The sequence below is a fragment of the Drosophila grimshawi genome, unplaced genomic scaffold (assembly GCF_018153295.1).
Source record: "Drosophila grimshawi isolate 15287-2541.00 unplaced genomic scaffold, ASM1815329v1 contig_1369, whole genome shotgun sequence".
NCBI lineage: Eukaryota > Metazoa > Arthropoda > Insecta > Diptera > Drosophilidae > Drosophila > Drosophila grimshawi.
The window spans coordinates 2,639,389-2,656,854 of record NW_025062891.1 but is presented as its reverse complement, the minus strand read 5'-3'; the positions used below and the strand labels follow the sequence as shown (position 1 = coordinate 2,656,854).

The following is a 17,466-nucleotide window of genomic DNA, read 5'->3' as shown; positions in this document are numbered from 1 at the left end:
CCAAATTAAAAGTTCATTAACAAATGAGAATAGAATAAAACTAAAATAATAATATTTAATACAAATAATAAAACTAAAATAATAATATTTAAAACAAATAATAAAACTAAAATAATAATATTTAATACAAATAATAAAACTAAAATAATAATATTTAATACGAATAATAAAAGCATGAGGCGAGTGGTGAATTTAAACTGGCATTTTACAGCCAACTTTTGAATAAAATTTAATGTTTTATCATTTCCGTTAAATTAAATTAAAGCGCCGTAAAATATGCAATACTAAGCTCAAATATTGGCGAATATTCGACAATTGTGCTGCCAGACAGCGAACATATATGGCAACTTTGCGGCGTATAAATTTGAATAGCAAGCTGACAGTAATTCTCCCGCTAGAAACGGCTGTGTGTATGAAAGGGAAAATACAGATTTTATAAAATTTGTAATTTAAAACAATATTTATTGGGGAGGGGATTGGGGGATTGTACCGCGACCTACTCGATCTATTGTGCCCCTCTTCTGAGCGCATAGCTCTTCCATCAACCCCAGCTCTTGCACGAATGCCAGAGTCTTTGTTGGGTTGAGGGCTTCTATGTCTCTGAAATTCATAACATGCATCCCTAGGATGCTGCATCTTCTTCTACTCAGGCTACACACTCTGCTTGGATGTGCATCTAGAATTCCTCCTCGCTTTTACAAAACCTGCACAGTTCGCTGCTATAGATACCTAGTTTAGTTAAAAACTATAGCTAAATATGAGCTGTATTAAATGTATTTACATTTATATATATATATCTCAATTATATTTTATTATTTTGAATTTGTACGTTTATATATTTTTGTATTATCTCACTAAACAATACAAATGCATTTCTAATTATTGACTAATTATATTTTATAAAAAACCTTCGTACTCAGAATAGAGTCTCCTCAGCTGAATCCATTACCGCTTTTTCCTTTACCTTAGCTTTATCCTGGCTTTCACATGCATTAAAATTACAGCAACATTATTATTATTATTATTATTTTTATTATTTTATTATTATTATTATTATTTTTATTATTTTATTATTATTATTAAATTAAATAAATATGTCAAATATATGGCAGCATTGCCATCGTGTGTAAGCAGGCCTTTAAGCTGGACGGATATCTCAAATATGCTTTGAATGACAGAGGTTTTTACATTTGTAGTTTGTTATTAAAAAATAAATTTACCTCTTTAGGTATTGACACTTAAATTATTTGTATACACATGTACACAGAGAGCCGTTAGTTGTTTTTTTTGTTTTTTTTCTTTGGGAAAATGGATGATCGCGTTGGTTCCTATCAGCGAGCCCGTCGCAAATTTTCCTCAATTGTCTATGGAGTAACGCTTATTTGGCTGCTCCTGGCGCTGATTCAGTGGCTCGTCATCAACTTAATGTAAGTTTGAGTAACTGAAAGTGGCATCTATCTATTACTAGCCATGTGTCGTCTTAACTGCAGGCAGAATGACGTTGAAACATATTTGAAATATGAATGGATTAGTCTAATATTCTTTTTTCTATCGATAATTCTGGTCTTTGTCTTCATATTCGTTGAGAAATCGCGCTTCATCACGGGCTTAAGTTGGATAATAACAATATTAAGTGTAAGTTGTGCAAAATCTCGCTATTTTCACAAATGCTTTCTAAGTGCAATTTGTAGGTGGAATTTGCTATCATTGGCCTGTTTGCCCTGGTGGTTAAACCTATGTGGCCAGAACTGCTCCTGTGGTTTGCCATCTGTGTGATCCTGCTGTTCATATCCGTTCTGCTGGGCGCCTTTATTCCGGTAAGTCGAACAACCAACTGTGAAAAACTGATTGTTTTGATTGCTCTTCATTAGCATGATCTGACGCTGGATATTGTTGTGTTGTTTGTGGTGTCCTTTGTGTTCCTCATTGCGTCCATCTTTTTGATAATGTTGCACCTGCTCACACAGACACTGTATTCCTATATACTGTTCGAACTGCTCGTAACTTCCATAATTCTGATGGTGAGTATGACTGAGTCTAGTTGGAATTGTGGAGTGGTCAACTGAATCTCAATTCTCCTTCTGCTCTGTAGTTTATCATGTACCATGGCCAAACAATTAACGGGGGCCGCTTTGCAGAGATGCGGATCAATGACTATCTCTTGGGCACCGTCATACTCTTCTACGACTTCATTATCATATTTTTGCTTTCGTTCTATATGCAAACGCACTATCAAATCGTAAAGCATGTTGCTCATCCCGAGGAGCCGTTGAAGATTAATGTCAAACAAAATTAATTACCAGGTATTCATGTTTAGTTTTCGGTCGTTGTAGTTTGTTGTTAGAATGTCGTGACCGTGAGCCATCAAGTTCCACCTGATATAACGCTTGTAACAACTGCGATCGCTTGCAAGGGATAAAACAAGTAGTAAAACAAGTTACTCGCAAATTATTATTCCATGACATGATTATAAAATGCAAATACCTAATTTAGTTGCCCCAAAAATTCACATAACAACTTTGACTCATGTGTCAAGGTAGCAGATATTACCAGATATTGCGAGTATTAACAGAAATAACTTATGATCCGGAATGCTTTTTAAATTAATTACTTCAATGTAAACTAAAGATTTTAAAAAATAAAAATTTATAAACAAAATTAAGGTTACAATTCAAACATATAAGATAAGCATAGCTAAAATTTGCTTGTATGTATTTATTAATACTACGATAAAGAATTTCATCATCTCGAGCTTAACTTTATTTACCGCCAAGCTGCAGTATCAAATTACTAAATATGTCATTGCATACTTCTAGGCTGACCTAGAAAGCAGACAACTAAAATGCGTTGCATACTTTTGGGCTTTCGCAGAAAGAGGGAACAGTTTGCTGGTGATGGCAATATAATTATATTTTATATCTCGAGCACACATCGGAGAGCTTATTTCCATTAATTATAAAATGCTGAAAAAAATACGTTACTGTATATATGTATTTGTAATTCGGAATCCTCGATTCCTTGTCTCGGGAATAACATTTTGGAATTGATTTGTGGTTTTGGCGTCTCAATTCATCCAACTCTTTAAATTTTTAATTGAGTTTTTTATATCCATGCAATAACTGTTGGACCAATTTTAGCAACTAAAGCACACCCAGAAAATTAATATTCATATGCTTTAAAATGATTAAGCAAATAAATAAATATTAATATTAAATTTGGTTCTGAATTAAAAATGCTCAATGATTATTTTTAACTTTAACGCTGAAATTTTATTCACAATAAATAGTAAAATAAGTTAACATCTATGTATATAGGATATGGTAAGAACATAGTAAATAGAGATAGAGCTAAATAGTAATAAACATATTCGTATAGGTAATAGGTTAGTTCGTTTAGTGGTTTCCACCCAATATTTGATTTAAACTGAACGCTTTTAATTGCTTAGTTGGATATAGTATCTTACATTGGATAAGAGTTAGGATGTTTTTAATACACACACATGCATATAAACAGATAGATATATATATATATAGAAGCTTCGAATCGGTACTACGATAGTTAACATTATTGATTGATTGCACAGCAGTGAACTATGGTTTCTCTACACTCTATCAATTATATATATGTATATAGTTTATTATTTATAGGGACTCCAGCGATGAGGCAGCCGAACAGATGGTCGCATCCGAGTCACTGAGTCTCGATGCGCCCAGGGCCGAGTGCAGCGGCTGTGATTGGGATGCGGCAAAGGAGCCGAGCAGCGGGGAGGCCAATTCATTGAGGCTGCTTAGCCTGCTCAGTGTGGGCGTGGCAGCTCTGGCCAGACTAATGCTGCTGCTGTCCGTCGACGAGGAGGAGTTGGCGTAACGCTCCAGCAGCAGCTGGCTTAGGGTCTTCGCTGGCCAGTCGTCGTCCCCGAAGTCACCTGGTGGCGGCTGTGGCTCTGTGGGCGTCGTCATGGGCGTGGGCATACGGCAAATGCTGCTGGTAAAGGAACTGTTCTCGACGAGGCTGCTAACGGGCTCCAAAAATTTCTTGCCATGATAAATGTCCACACTGACATCCACATCCCGACTGTTGTCCGACGGCGATGGCGATGACGATGGCGATGCCGACGTGAGCAATGTAATGGGTCGAAAGTGATTGGCTGGCGTGGAGGCGTTCAGATTGTGATTGTGATTATGATTCTGGATATTCGAGTTGGAGTTTGTGTTGGAGTTGGATTGGGAATGAGAACGGGTATTCGAGTTGAGGTTGGTCAGCTGCAGCAGCTCAGTTTCTGGTTGACGAAAAAAGGCAAATCAATTGTCAAATCGAGAGTGCAACAAGAAAGTTTCTGTGTTTCGATAATTAGCGGAAGCCATTCGAGCATTCGCTGGCAATAGAACTAAACTGGCGACTACGCTACCTGTGCTTCATACCTTCCGCGGCGGACTCCTCGTTGTCCACATCCTCGCTGATGCTCGCCTGAGCGCGAGTTTCCCCCTGTCCGGCAACAGATTCACCCTGGTTGGTGATGTTGCGCACCACAGCCACCACATCAATGTGCGAGTCCAGCGAGAACTGTTTGCCGGACATGAGTATGCCACGCACTCGGCGACGTGTCGACGGCGATTCCTGGTGCTGTTAACCGCTTGTGTTTAGTCAATTACTATTTCTAGTTAGCAGCTGCAGCTGCAGCTCCACTTACCGCTATGCGTATGCCAGCATAGGTCTTGGCCAGAAACTCGTCGGCATCGAAAATGGCCGCAAAGGAGCCATTGACCACCTTCGGCGACGATGGCGAATTCGATAGCAGCAAACTAGAGCCAAAGGCTTCGCTCTTCTCCTTCGTATCTGTGTTGCGTGAGTGCATTTAAACAATGAAAATGTTATCTAATTTAAGAACTGGCTTTAAGTATCAACTAACTACATTTTCAAGTGTCTGTGAAATCAAAATAAACCTTAAATCAAAGGTAAAAAATACGAAACATATTTGTACAAATAATACAGATACATTTGCATCTAGAACGTAGGCAGGAAAGATGCTTTGTGTTTATAAAACAAGTGCTGCTGGAAAGTCAGTAAATTTTCGAAAATCAAAATAAACATTGTGTTAAATATATGCAATCTAAACAGAACTGGAAAGGTTATTTTACATTTCGGATATACATTTCTATCTATAATAATTAATCTAGAAAGCGATAAGAAATATACTTTTGTATGAATTAGTGGAAAGGCATTAATATTGATTACAAGATAAATAAATTTTCGAGTATCTATGAAATCAAAAAATACGTTAATTCAGCTGGAGACATTCTTGGATAAATCTTTTGTATCTATAATAAAAGTCCGGCTTAAAAGACATTTGTGTCACAATAATGCTATTGGAAAGTTATGAATAAATTCTAAGCAAATTCTGGCATGTTATTTATAAACATTTCACAGATACATTTGTATCTGAATGAATGTCTGGCTATAAAAATGTTGGTCTTTGTGAGACAGCTACGTTTATAGCTGTAATGATAGTCCGGCTGGAAAGTTATTTGTATATATTTATATGATATATATTTGACAGATACTTTAGCGCTCGATAGATAATTTGTTATAATATACATATTCTTTCTACTCATCGCTGCTATCGTGTCATAGGTTTTTTTCTTTATATAATATATTGAGGTTTTCAGTAGTTGTTGTAATTCAGATACTTTTATATCTCTCTCCGATCTGATATTTATGTCTAGATGATAAGAAATAGTTTTCCATTTTCTGTACTTTTTTTTTTTTTAGATATTTTGTGTGAAATTTGCGTGTCTCACAAGCAGATGGATTTTGAAAGTTATAATTAAAGCTAAGTAATGAAATTTTGCTGTTGGGTGGATCAAAGTGTTTAATGCTAGATGCGAAAGCGTAAACAATAAGTAAATATAACAATTTAACTACAGTAAAACGTAATGAAACGAAACGAAACGAACGAAAATTAAATAAAAACGAATCGAAACGAAACAAAACGTTGGCGATTCAGTAACTGGGAAGGGCCCAGTGTTTACCCTTCAGATAGACGCGATTCGCAATTGTGATGTTCATCTCGTCGAGGACCATGCTTGCCACCTGCCTAATTTCCATCCAATCCTTGACAATATCATCGAGCGTTGTCTGTGCCGAGGTGATCGTGAACCGGATAACATACTGTCCCTTCAGCGAGGAGGGCACACAGTGCTGATTGCCCCGATAGTTCAAACGCTTCAGCAGCCGCTCGGTGATCTCATTGTCGCCGCGTATCCGGAAGACAACCAGACCCAGATGCCGCTTGGCCGGCAACTCGAACCGATGATCGGCCAGCACCAGAGCCTCAAACTTCTGCGCCAGACGGACACCCTCCCGGATGTGGCGCTGCAAGCCCTTGATGCCAAAGGATCGGAGCACAAACCACACCTTGAGCGCACGGAAGCGACGACTCAGCGGTATTTGCCAGTGCATAAAGTCGACGGCCACGCCGGAGTTCTCGTGCTGCAGATACAGCGGCTCCACATTGAAGGTGCGATGCACCGCGGTGCTGTCACGCACCCACATCGCAGTGGCATCAAAGTGCACCATCAGCCACTTGGAGGGATTGAAGGCGATCGAATCGGCTCGCTCGATGCCACGCAGCCAGGTGCGAAACTCGGGACAGATGAAGGCGCTGCCGGCATAGGCAGCATCCACATGCAGCCACAGGTTGTACTCCCTGCACACGATGCCGATCTGTGTGTGAAATCAATTGAAGCTTAAATTGTTGACTGTATCTGCATCTAGCCACGTACCTCATCCAGATTGTCGAAGCTGCAGCTGCCCGTGGAGCCGAGTGTGGCACACACCTGCAAAACAATTCAATTATAGAGTTATTTTCACGGCTCTGTTTAATTACATTAAAAACAGCAACGAAAAAATTTAAGATATTGCAAGATACGTTTTAAATAGTTAAGCTTATTTTTAGAATAATAATATTTAAGATTTAGTATTAATTGATAGATTTAAGAATTGATTGATTGTGTTTTTCTGATTATCCTCAATTTCTGTTGGGCTATTTTAAATTTTATTAACCTTTAAATTTTTTTAAAGTCCTAAATTTCATTTTAAAATTAATTTGATTATTCACTTTTAATTTTGTTTAATTTGTTATTTAAAATTTGGATTTAATTTTAATTTTAAATTTGAATTTATTTAAATTTTCTTTTTTAATTTTCAAATTGTAATTTAATTATTCACTTTTAATTATGTTTAATTTTATTTTGAATATTAAATTTAAATTAAATTTTAATTTTAAATTTGGATTAATTTAAAGTCTTCTTTTTTTAGTTGTGGACTTTTTAACACCTTAAATCTAATTATTTTATTTAATGACAATTAAAAAGAGTTGACACAAAAAAAAATACAAAATATGAAATATAACAAATAAATTAAAACAAATTTTAATATTTAACTCTAAGTAAAATAAATAATGAAGTTGATAATATCTCTGGTGTTAATTAATTGAAAAATTTGCTGAATGGCTTGGTGGAAAAACAGAAACAATCCCAAATCAGACCAGAAATCAGGCAAATAGTTAGTATATATAAACGAATAAAAAAATAAGAATTATTAAGCAGAAATTAAAATGTTAGCCAAAACAGGTGTCTAGCAGATCGAGTAAGACCCAAGTTGCCAGTTAAGCGTTAAGTTAACAAATGTCGGAAAGGGGGTGGCGTAAATAGGAGCGCCTGAAATGATATCAGACACGCTACCAGGTACAAATCTAAGAATCAGCCGAGCAGTGGACGCCCAAGTGCTGATGGTTATTAATTAGCTCCGGTGGGAAAAGAGAGAATTAGAAATAGACGCAGCTGCTGCTGCTGCTGCTGTTGCTGCTGCTGCTGCTGTTGGCCCACAAATCCACTCAGCGCCTAATTGCGCAACGGCGACGGCCAATTAATTTTAACAAGACAAGGCAAGACAAGGCAAGACAAGACAAGAGAAGACAAGAGAAGACAGGAGAAGACAAGTGAAGACAAGTGCAGACTTACCCAGAATGGGACCAGGCCCTGCTTAATGTCGTCCTCGATGGCGTCGCGCAACGGTTTGCCCCGCATGGCCAAGTCCTCGTCAGCCTCAATGTAGCGCATACGCACGAGTCCTGTGGGTGCAAGGATTAATGGGTAGTTTATTGTTGTTGTTGTTGTTTTGTTTTGTTTTAAGCGGATTACGATTGCGACTCAGAACTCACCAATGAGTGCCGCCTTCTCCACGCTCGAGTGCGCCTGATCCGAGCAATAGGCCACGAGGCGGGCATTTATTTCGGCATCCTGATAGCCAGAGTGATGCTCATGGAAACGCTGGATGGCCCGCGTTCGTCCGGCGAGCAGGCAGACAAGTGTCGCCTCGCTGGCCGTGGTCTGCAAAACGCCGCCGCCCTGGCAATTGTTGCTCAAATGGAGAAACTCATCGGGCAGCCCAATCATCTTGCCCAGCCAGTTCATCACAACGATTTCCAGTTCGGTGCAAGCCGGCGAACTGGCCCAGGTGAAGCCCAAACAATTGATTGCATCCGCCAGCATATCGCCCAGCAGCGATGGCATCGAGTTGAGGGCCGGAAAATAGCCGTGCATATGCGGTGACTGCCAATGAGTCACGCCGGTCATTATAATCGGCTCGATATCGCCAAATATCTTTTGCCACGACTCGCCCTCAACTGGGGCCGACTCCGGCAGCAGCTGACGCATATAGCCGGGACTCACATCGGGGAAGACGCGGCGCTCGCGTATATTCTCCAAATAGTCAGCGATATAATCGACCATCTCCTTGCCTGCAATAGCCAGTCAATAAAATTGTCAAAATTGTGCATTATAATTGTTTTTAAACTTTTATTAGCATGCTATAAGGCCTTGAAATCGGTCGATACTACGCCAAAGTACAGGCCCCCCACGAATTCGCCGATTATAAAAATCATTAAATCTGATTGCCTGAGCTATCAAGCCAATTATGTAATAAACGTCTTTTGTAGAGGGGCCTATCATAGATAGGTATTTGCAGAAATTTTATGGCACTCAATATTTCGGCGAATCAATAAAAAAATCTTAAGAATGCCGAAATTTAATTGCTTAAAGTTAGCTCCAAATGAAATTATCTTTCATCATTTATTAAACGAAGAGCTCATAAAGAAATTTTGAGAGATTTCTTCAAATATTGAAATTACAAAATGTAACCAAAACTATTTCGAAATATTGTTCAATTAAATCAAATTATTTTTCAATTTAAAAATTGCATGGAAATCAAATAAATAATACTTTAATATAATTTAAAACTTGGTTATTAAATATTCATAAATTTAAGGAAATAAAACAAATATTGCTCCACTAAATGAAACGAAATGAAATACGATTATTTGTCACACAGTTTTTAATGGAATTGAAATAGTTTTTAGCAAAATCAACTGCAACTAAATGAAAACTGATTAAATCAAGATATACGACTCAAGTTATTTGTATGGATCTGGACAAATCCCTTTAGCGCCGGAGCGTATGCAAATCAAATTAAGCCAGCCAGATACAATTGTATCTGGGCATAGCAACAAATGTATCTGAGCTGCCGCTGTGCGTTTTATGGTCACTTACCCCTTTGCCGATATTCCTGAAAGTCCATTGCGATGACGTCTGTAGCTGATATTTATGTGTGTGTGTGTGTGTGTAGTTGTGTGTGGGTGTTAACCAATATATTTGTAGCTAAAAGAGTAGCGTTGGCTATTATCCTTTATCAGCTCCGACTGGATGTATTTGTTTTGGTTTTTTTTTTGTTATATATTTTGTGTAACTGTTGCTCGTTGCTATATGTGCGCCATTATCTGCCAGAAGAACGGATGGGATTTAGTGAGTTTAGTCAAGTTTTGTGTTTTGTGTGTCAGATTCAAATGGCAAATTGGAACGTCGACCGCTGACTGAAAATTTAGACAACTTGGACGTTAGCTGGCGACATTGTGGGGCTTCATTCTAATTGGAAATGAAAAGCGCAAAGCGTACAGTGGAACGACAACGACGCGGCGAATCAATTGTGTATTTGGCTGGGAAACGTGGCCAGCTGTAAAAACAGGGTGTTGGGCGTAGGGTTGACTGTAGGGCTGACTGCTACGGTTTTATTTGGGGTTCTGTATTAACCTCGTTGAGCGCCACAGGTCGTCGGGGTGTAAGTGTTGAAAAAAAAAGGGTTTTTTTTTCTTTTCGTTGTCAGAACTATTAATTATGACTGCACAAATATTTGGACAATTTTCACGTTTGGCAAATTTTGGGAACTGTTTGAATTGATTGCTTGGGGCACTCGTCTTTTATATGTGTGCCACACAAATATATACAATAATTATAATGACCAATGACCAATCAACAACTTGTGTGTGTCTCATGTGTTAACAGATTGTCCGTCCACTATGACTGCAACATGCAACAATTGTTATTACATGTTATATATAGATGATAGATCGACGCTTCCGATTCGTCAACAAAATTCCGTTTAAATGTTGAGCGCTATTTAATTGTTTATGCTGGTATTCAATTCTATTGTTTTAAAATGCTGTCAATTTAATGATTATCGATGCAATCGCAAACATTGTTCAAATACTATAAAATAACAACTATATCTGCGCATCCAAAGTGCGCACCTGTCCGATTGAACTACATTTTGTCATGCATTGATGCAATTAATTAGAACAAACAACAAGTATTTAAAAACAACAATTGGGATTTAACTTATATAACATATCACTAAACACTTGCAACGATCTTCAGGAATCTATCTGCAATTTTAATTGGGCACTGACAACACAAAAACATATAAATACGGAAAATTTAATATTACCTTTATATTTGCGTTGAAATTCATTAATTATAGAAGCTCATGGCTCATATATTTTTATAGACAAATTTTTATATATTTATTTATGTATTTGTTACTTGTTTTATTTTTTTTCTTTGCTTTCTTAACGGGTAATCAAACCGAACAGATTTAAGACTTTTGTACTTTGACCAGCTGGAAAATAGGTTAATGCGCAGATGGCTAAAACGGAAGGAGCAGAACTAATCGCCACAACTTTATTAACACTGAAACAATTCACCAATGTCATTTCTTTTTTATACTCTGACAGCATTTGAAAATGAGGAAAAGGTTTTATGAATATGGCGCTATCAGCGTTTTGATAGCTCAACATCATATTAATAACACATAATAATTTATTAATAACAGAACGACGAATTTATTTCTTTATGCTTATATGAGATGCAACTACCAAGCCTTTCAAAAACGAATGAAAATGTAAACAAGATAGAAGAGCGAAAGTAATAATACACTCAGGAAAAATCAACCCGAGGAATTATCTGGTTTTTAAAAAGATTTAAATAAAAATAATAATTTATTACATACAATTGTAAATATTTCCATATTACATTATTTGAATTAATAGAGGATAAAAATAAGCTAAAATAAAAGTTATGTTTATGTATGTTCGAAAAATCACAGTGGAAATACACAGTTTTTCTAAATTTTAAATTTTAAAATAAAAAAAAAAAACATTGCGCAAGTTTCAGTTTTAGAAATGTATTTTCTGAATAATAAGGCAAGCAACCCTTCACGCCGAGTATATGGCAATTATCTACAATTCAGTTGGTTTTTTTTTCTGAGTGTACGGACGTGACTGTAACTGTTGACGCAACAGCGAGAAATTGGCCAGAACGGACCATAACATTTAGATGACATGGCAACAAACGGACTTTTATTCTTATTTATAATTAGCAGATGATCTACGTTCGGCAAGGGTGTATGGTCTTCGGTGTGACTAAGACCTGTTCTCCTTATTGCTTTATTGTTCTCTCTTTATCAATAAACTAGGCCAGTAATACAATTAAAACCACTATTATAACGTACATTGAGCATTTTTTTGATGGAATCACTTTCACTTCATGTTTGGAACTTGTTCACTTTCTGGTTATTTCAAGTCGACATTATAAGAAGAAAATTATTAAATAAATTAAAATTATAATTTAATATTAAATTAAGTTAATTTTTAAATTACTAATAAAATTCATTTTAATTCATTTTTTAAATAAAAAATAAATAATAATTATATTTAATATTAAATTATATAATTTAATATTATAATTTAATATTAAACTAAGTAAATTTTGAAATTACTAATAAAATTTAATTTCATTCATTTTTTAAATAAAAAATTAATACTAAATAATAATTATAAAATTGTTGGGAGTATTTAATTGCAAAATTTGCGAAATATTTGTTGAGTGGATTGGGGAAAGCCCAGAAAAAATCCAATCATATTAAAAAAATAGAATAAATTAGTTAAAATGTCTAACCGCAAATGTTATTTATTTATATTTGAATGTAAATAAAGTATTTTTAAAGGTTATTCAATTATATTTTCAAAAGTTATATGTGAAGTCATCGCCCAGATATAAATAAAGCTACTGAATTTTTGAGTATTCAATAATAATAATAATAATAATAAAACTTAATCTGAATCTGACTTTTTCCCAATCTATGCAACAAATGTTGGAACAGTATTGCAATTAAATAACCTCAGAAATCTGAAAAATTAGTCAAATATTTTTTTGTAAACTAAACAACATTTTATTGTTGATTTAATTCAATTTAGTTTTTATATTTTTATATATTGACTGATATTAGCCAACATTAAATAAACAATTAAATTAAATAAAAATTCTCAATGTCTGTTTTTTTTTTTAGTTGTCAGTTCTACACGATATTTAATACAGCACAGAGCAGATTATTTTGTCTCTTTCATTTACCACTTCACACACAAGCTAAAATTATTTGCAAATGCGTCCTATTTGACAGTCAGTTTGAAACTAGGAACTTTAATATCCGACAGGCCCTATTTATACCCCAAATTATTTCGTCCTGGTTCCACAATCAATTCAACAAATTGTGTGTCCCTGTGGGAAATGAGCAAGTTCTTATTAAAAAAAAAAAAGTGGTCGGCTTGCTGAACTTTGTATGCACTTTATTTGAACGTACATTTGAATAAATAAATAAATAAATAAAATATAACAAAAAGTCTTATATATCTATAGAATAAAAAAAATGTATTATAATAGTTAATTTATAGTTAGTAGCAATTCAGTAGCAACTAATATCGTAATCCACAAAATAACTGAACTATTTCGTTCAGAAATCAGTGAATTAGTTTAAAATTCCATTCTAAATCAAATATACTAATACCATAAAAATAATTAATTAATAAATACTTATTTTAAAAATCCAAGCACTCATGTATCTTGACAACTCTCATCAACAAGGGTAAAAACACAAGAAACTGGTGAAGCCAGAAAGGACGCCGAACAAAAGGACATCGCAAAGGGAAGAAAAATGGACACAGCCAATGAGAGCATTTCGCTTTGGAAATCCGTTGACCAATCAGCGCTGCTCGTTTATACGACTACTACCAATGTATTCCATGCTGCAGACTATTTTATCAGACAACAGGATAAATGTTGCAGACAATTAGAAACCAAAATGTTAAAAGCGAAGTTGGCAATGCTCTGCTTGAGTTCGTGTCAACTTTTCAAGTGTCATCGCGATTTTGTTGTGGCAAATGAAATCATTTACTTGCGTGTATCAGCTCAGAGAGAGAGAGAAAGATGGGGAAAGATACTTAACATATGTATGTAATATTGAAACATAAAATATCTGTTAAAGAACTAATAAATCAAATAATATGCTTACAAGCAGAAACACATATATACACAGCAACAGCAGCAGAAGTTCTAGCTCCTGCAGCTGTTGTCTACAAAAGCTTATTACACAGTTACAACGGCGACGACGACGTCGACGACAGCGTTGGAGGTCAATGAGCTTTGCTTGTTACTCGTCTCAGAAATTTCGTCAATATACCGCTACATTCAATGGCTTTTGCACGTCTCTCTCTATCTTTCTCTCTCTCTCTCTCTCTCTGTCTATCTCTGTCTCTGTCTGTGTGTGTGTATATTTATTTGTTTTATTTGTGTGCGTGCGTATTACCAAATATTGAGCAATATAACAAGAATTTCAGTTTCTTTTGGCTTTCTCGCGACAGTTACAGTTACAGTTACAAAATGTATGTAAAACGCTCCAACGCCCCAACAACGCTTGCCTCTCTTTGTGTCTCCCTCTCTTCGAGTGAAGCTTTTGATGCACATTCGTTTTGAAAGAAATGATTGCTAAAAATACTTTTGCGTTCAGGTTATTTTCATAAAAATTCTTTACAAAATGCATGCCGCATGAATTTTGATTGTTTAACTGCGCTTCGCTCTTAACGCGCGAGCGTTCTCTTCGCTGTGCTGTGGAGACAGTTGAGCCCTCTCTTAATTTGCTGCTGATCATTTTTTTTAGCTTTCTCTGCGCCGACTTTCTTTACGCTCTTTTTGCGCGCGCGCTCTCTCTCTTTATGTGTCTGCTGATTGGCTCTTGATTGCGCTCGCTTCACTCGCTCTCTCTCTCTCTTTCTCTCTCTTCTTTCTTTCTGGCATGCTCAGTTTTTCGTGTTTTTGTGTTTTGATTCCATTCTTCTTCGCTAAGAACGTTCGTTGACCTTTTTGCTTGTGGGGCTGGTTGCGGCGCTGCTCGTTGTCGTCGTTGCTTCTTCTTACTGCTGCTGCTTCTGCTTCTGCTGCTGCTTCTTCCCGCTTAGCGGTACTTCTTAACCTGTTTCGCTGCTGCTGCTGTTGCTGCTGCTGCTGACTTGTGATAAGTTTTCTCTTGCTGTCTATGTGTGTGTGTGTGTGTGTGTGTTTACTGTATAAGTCTTCCTGTTTATTTTACGATTAAAGTTAAAGGTGTGCTTTTTTTTGTACGTTTGTAACAGCACGTAGGTGTGTGTGCATGGGTGTGTGTGTGTAGCTGCAGCTGGAGCCTACTGCGGTGCTCAGCTTCGATGACGCGGCCCCCAAAAAAAAAAAATAACGTCACGGACTCCAGCTACGACTTTGACTCTGAATCGGACCCTGTCTCTCATCGAAATTTGCTGCGGTTGGCTTGCAGTTCGTGACACGACACGAATAGATTAAAGCTGAATAATATATAATTTCTGATTATATTTATCAATATTTTAAAATCTCTGACTGTGTTTAACCATGTTAAATTTATAAAATTCAATAGGCTCAGATATATATTTTTTTCGGTCCGCTTTCTCTCTATCACTCTCTATCTTTCACCTTCCCTCTCTAACTTTTGATTCTTATCAATAGTTTGTATATATTACTAATTATAATCATTGCCATTTTCTCGTTTGATTTGGTTTTTTCTGGATTTCGCCAATCTTTGCAATGAATTTTTGACCACTTTACATAAAATATTAAGTTTTATTATTCTTTTATTTATAATTTTATCTAAGCTATTTTAAATACTAATTTTAGACCATATATTTTTAATTTAATTATTATTTTTTTTATATTTTTTAAATTTTGCTTACATTTCTAATTTTAACTAAGCTATTTTAAATACTAATTTTAGACCATATATTTTCAATTTCATTTTTTTTTTAAATTTTTTAAATTTTGTTTACATTTCTAATTTTAACTAAGCTATTTTAAATCTAAAGTTTTATTATTCTTTTACATTTTTATTTTTTACTAAGCTAATTTAAATATTAAATTTAAAATCAAATATTTTTAAATTTCATTATTATTTTTTTTATAGTTTTTAAATTTATTTTTCAAGCTGTATTCTTTTTCAGCTTTTTGAACAAAACTTAAACTATATTAATAAATAAATGAGAAAGCTTCATTTAAGCGACTCTTTCACCGATCAATAAATAAAATATATCAACGAGAATTAAATAGAATTTTCATTTAATTTGAAAAATGCCAATATAGAATTCCTTGAGAGAACAAGTCAAGTCGTGTCGTTTCGTGTCACGCGGCCATCTCAAATTTGGCTGTGATGAAATACGCTCTTGACTCTTTTTGCTTTCGTGTTGCTGGCTGGGGTATATTTTTGAGCGATGATCATGCATTTAATTAGCAGGAATTCTTTTTTTGCGTTTGCAAAAGGTGGCTGGAGGAACATTCTTGCGGGGGGCGTGCAGCGTGCAGCGTGACTGATGCAACGACAGAATTGGAGAGCTGCTGTTGCAGTTGCAGTTGCTGCTGTTGGCGAACTCCTTTCTCCTTCCTCTTCCTCTTCGAAGTGCAACTGACGCTGATCGGCGCTGGCCGCGATGCGTCCGATTCGCGATGTGCATTTGTCGTTCGGCATGTTTTGGGCCCACCTTCTCCACAGGTTTTCAGTGTCCGCTTGCAGGGGGTGGGTGGAGGTGTGTGGGGGACTTGGCAGATGACTCCGACACAACTCGGACTCAGACTGCGACTTCGACTTCGACTGCGATGCGGATTCGAATTCGGAATCCAGGCAACGCGTCTGGCCATTTAGTGTTCAAACGTTTGTCCACACGTCCAGTCCACTGTTTTGTGTTGTTTGTGCATATCTCGCTCTCGCTCTCGCTCTCTTCCTCTCTCGCTCTCGCTGTCGCTGTTGCTGTTGCTGTTGCTCTCTGGTCCGCTCTCGTCCCTCGCAGCCAATCAGTGATACGCATTCGTTCTTGGCCCACTCGTCAGTTTGCTGGGCGCCCACTTCGGCTAACAGCCGATTGCCGATTGCCGATTGCCGATTGCCGATTACCGTTTACCGTTTGAAAACTGTTTGCTCGTTGCTCGTTTCCGTCGCTTCGCGTCGTGAACCTGTTGCCGACAACTCAATTTCCCCCGACTCTCGAACTAATTAAGTGTGTTATCGTTATCGTTATCGATACTTGACATGTGCACCCGAAATGCTATCGAAACTGGACTTGTTGCCAATTCGCCAAACTGTCGAGCTTTTATTTAATTTAATCACAAGTAATAACTTCATAGCACATATGCCGTGCTAATTAGATGAGATCAAAGAACCCATGTAACATGCCCAGCACTATAAGAGGTGAGTAGTGTCCCAAATTCAAATTTACATTGCCAATATTTGATTACAACATGCTTCATGCTAAATGTTGTTTTTTATCGAAACAACAACATGTTTGCCAAATAGCATGGCAAATCTTCAAATTAATTTTCAATTGGATATAGCTTGTGGTTAGGCCTTCACCTTTTCCCTATTTAATTATTTATTGCACGCCGACTTCAGTCTGATCATTAAACTCAAGATGGATGAGCGACTGTTTTATAACTCTTTATATCTTATATATATATTGGACTTGTTTGATTGATCAATTGATTCATCCTCATAATCGAAAATTTAAAGTATTAAGTTTAAATAAATAAAAGAAATACAATTAATTTTAATAATGTCTCGAAATAACTGTTCTTTTTGATTATATCCTTATGAGGTACTTAAAGGGAAATTTAAAATTAATTCTCGAAATTTTGTATGCATTGCTACAGGTACTTTATATATATATATTATATATATTTGTTGGTCATTTTGAAA

At 36.2% G+C, this 17,466-nt stretch overlaps 2 protein-coding genes across 3 annotated transcripts; one reads left to right on the top strand and one right to left on the bottom strand.

The window, feature by feature from the left end:
* The first annotated feature begins 1,162 nt into the window (after window positions 1-1,162).
* On the top strand, window positions 1,163-2,652 carry LOC6561155. The gene is made up of 5 exons (XM_001987140.2): window positions 1,163-1,427; window positions 1,491-1,635; window positions 1,692-1,817; window positions 1,872-2,021; window positions 2,093-2,652. The coding sequence occupies exons 1-5, from the start codon at window positions 1,309-1,311 to the stop codon at window positions 2,294-2,296; spliced, it is 744 nt and encodes a 247-aa protein (XP_001987176.1). The 5' UTR covers window positions 1,163-1,308; the 3' UTR covers window positions 2,297-2,652.
* A 594-nt stretch (window positions 2,653-3,246) lies between these two features.
* Window positions 3,247-9,923, bottom strand: LOC6561303 (histidine decarboxylase). Of its 2 annotated transcripts, none has more exons than XM_001987139.2 (8): window positions 9,609-9,923; window positions 8,222-8,800; window positions 8,022-8,131; window positions 6,783-6,836; window positions 6,030-6,723; window positions 4,691-4,836; window positions 4,422-4,623; window positions 3,247-4,279 (listed from the first exon to the last, which is right to left on the bottom strand). In XM_001987139.2, the coding sequence occupies exons 1-8, from the start codon at window positions 9,634-9,636 to the stop codon at window positions 3,642-3,644; spliced, it is 2,451 nt and encodes an 816-aa protein (XP_001987175.1). In that variant the 5' UTR covers window positions 9,637-9,923; the 3' UTR covers window positions 3,247-3,641. The 2 variants fall into 2 exon arrangements, with proteins under 2 accessions (XP_001987175.1, XP_032590680.1); XM_032734789.1 differs by having other exon boundaries at window positions 4,258-4,279; window positions 4,409-4,623; window positions 9,609-9,920.
* Between the last annotated feature and the right edge of the window lie 7,543 nt (window positions 9,924-17,466).

What these genes read in the sequence shown, in the direction of transcription:
- LOC6561155 (XM_001987140.2), top strand. Translation starts at nt 1,309, where the DNA reads ATGGATGATCGCGTTGGTTCCTATCAGCGAGCCCGTCGCAAATTTTCC. An exon ending in GGATAATAACAATATTAAGT is followed by an intron (nt 1,636 to 1,691) that starts GTAAGTTGTGCA and finishes TGCAATTTGTAG; the next exon opens with GTGGAATTTGCTATCATTGG. An exon ending in TAACTTCCATAATTCTGATG is followed by an intron (nt 2,022 to 2,092) that starts GTGAGTATGACT and finishes TCTGCTCTGTAG; the next exon opens with TTTATCATGTACCATGGCCA.
- LOC6561303 (XM_001987139.2), bottom strand. Translation starts at nt 9,636, where the DNA reads ATGGACTTTCAGGAATATCGGCAAAGGG. An exon ending in ATGCTGGCATACGCATAGCG is followed by an intron (nt 4,624 to 4,690) that starts GTAAGTGGAGCT and finishes AGCGGTTAACAG; the next exon opens with CACCAGGAATCGCCGTCGAC. An exon ending in CGAGGAGTCCGCCGCGGAAG is followed by an intron (nt 4,280 to 4,421) that starts GTATGAAGCACA and finishes TTCGTCAACCAG; the next exon opens with AAACTGAGCTGCTGCAGCTG.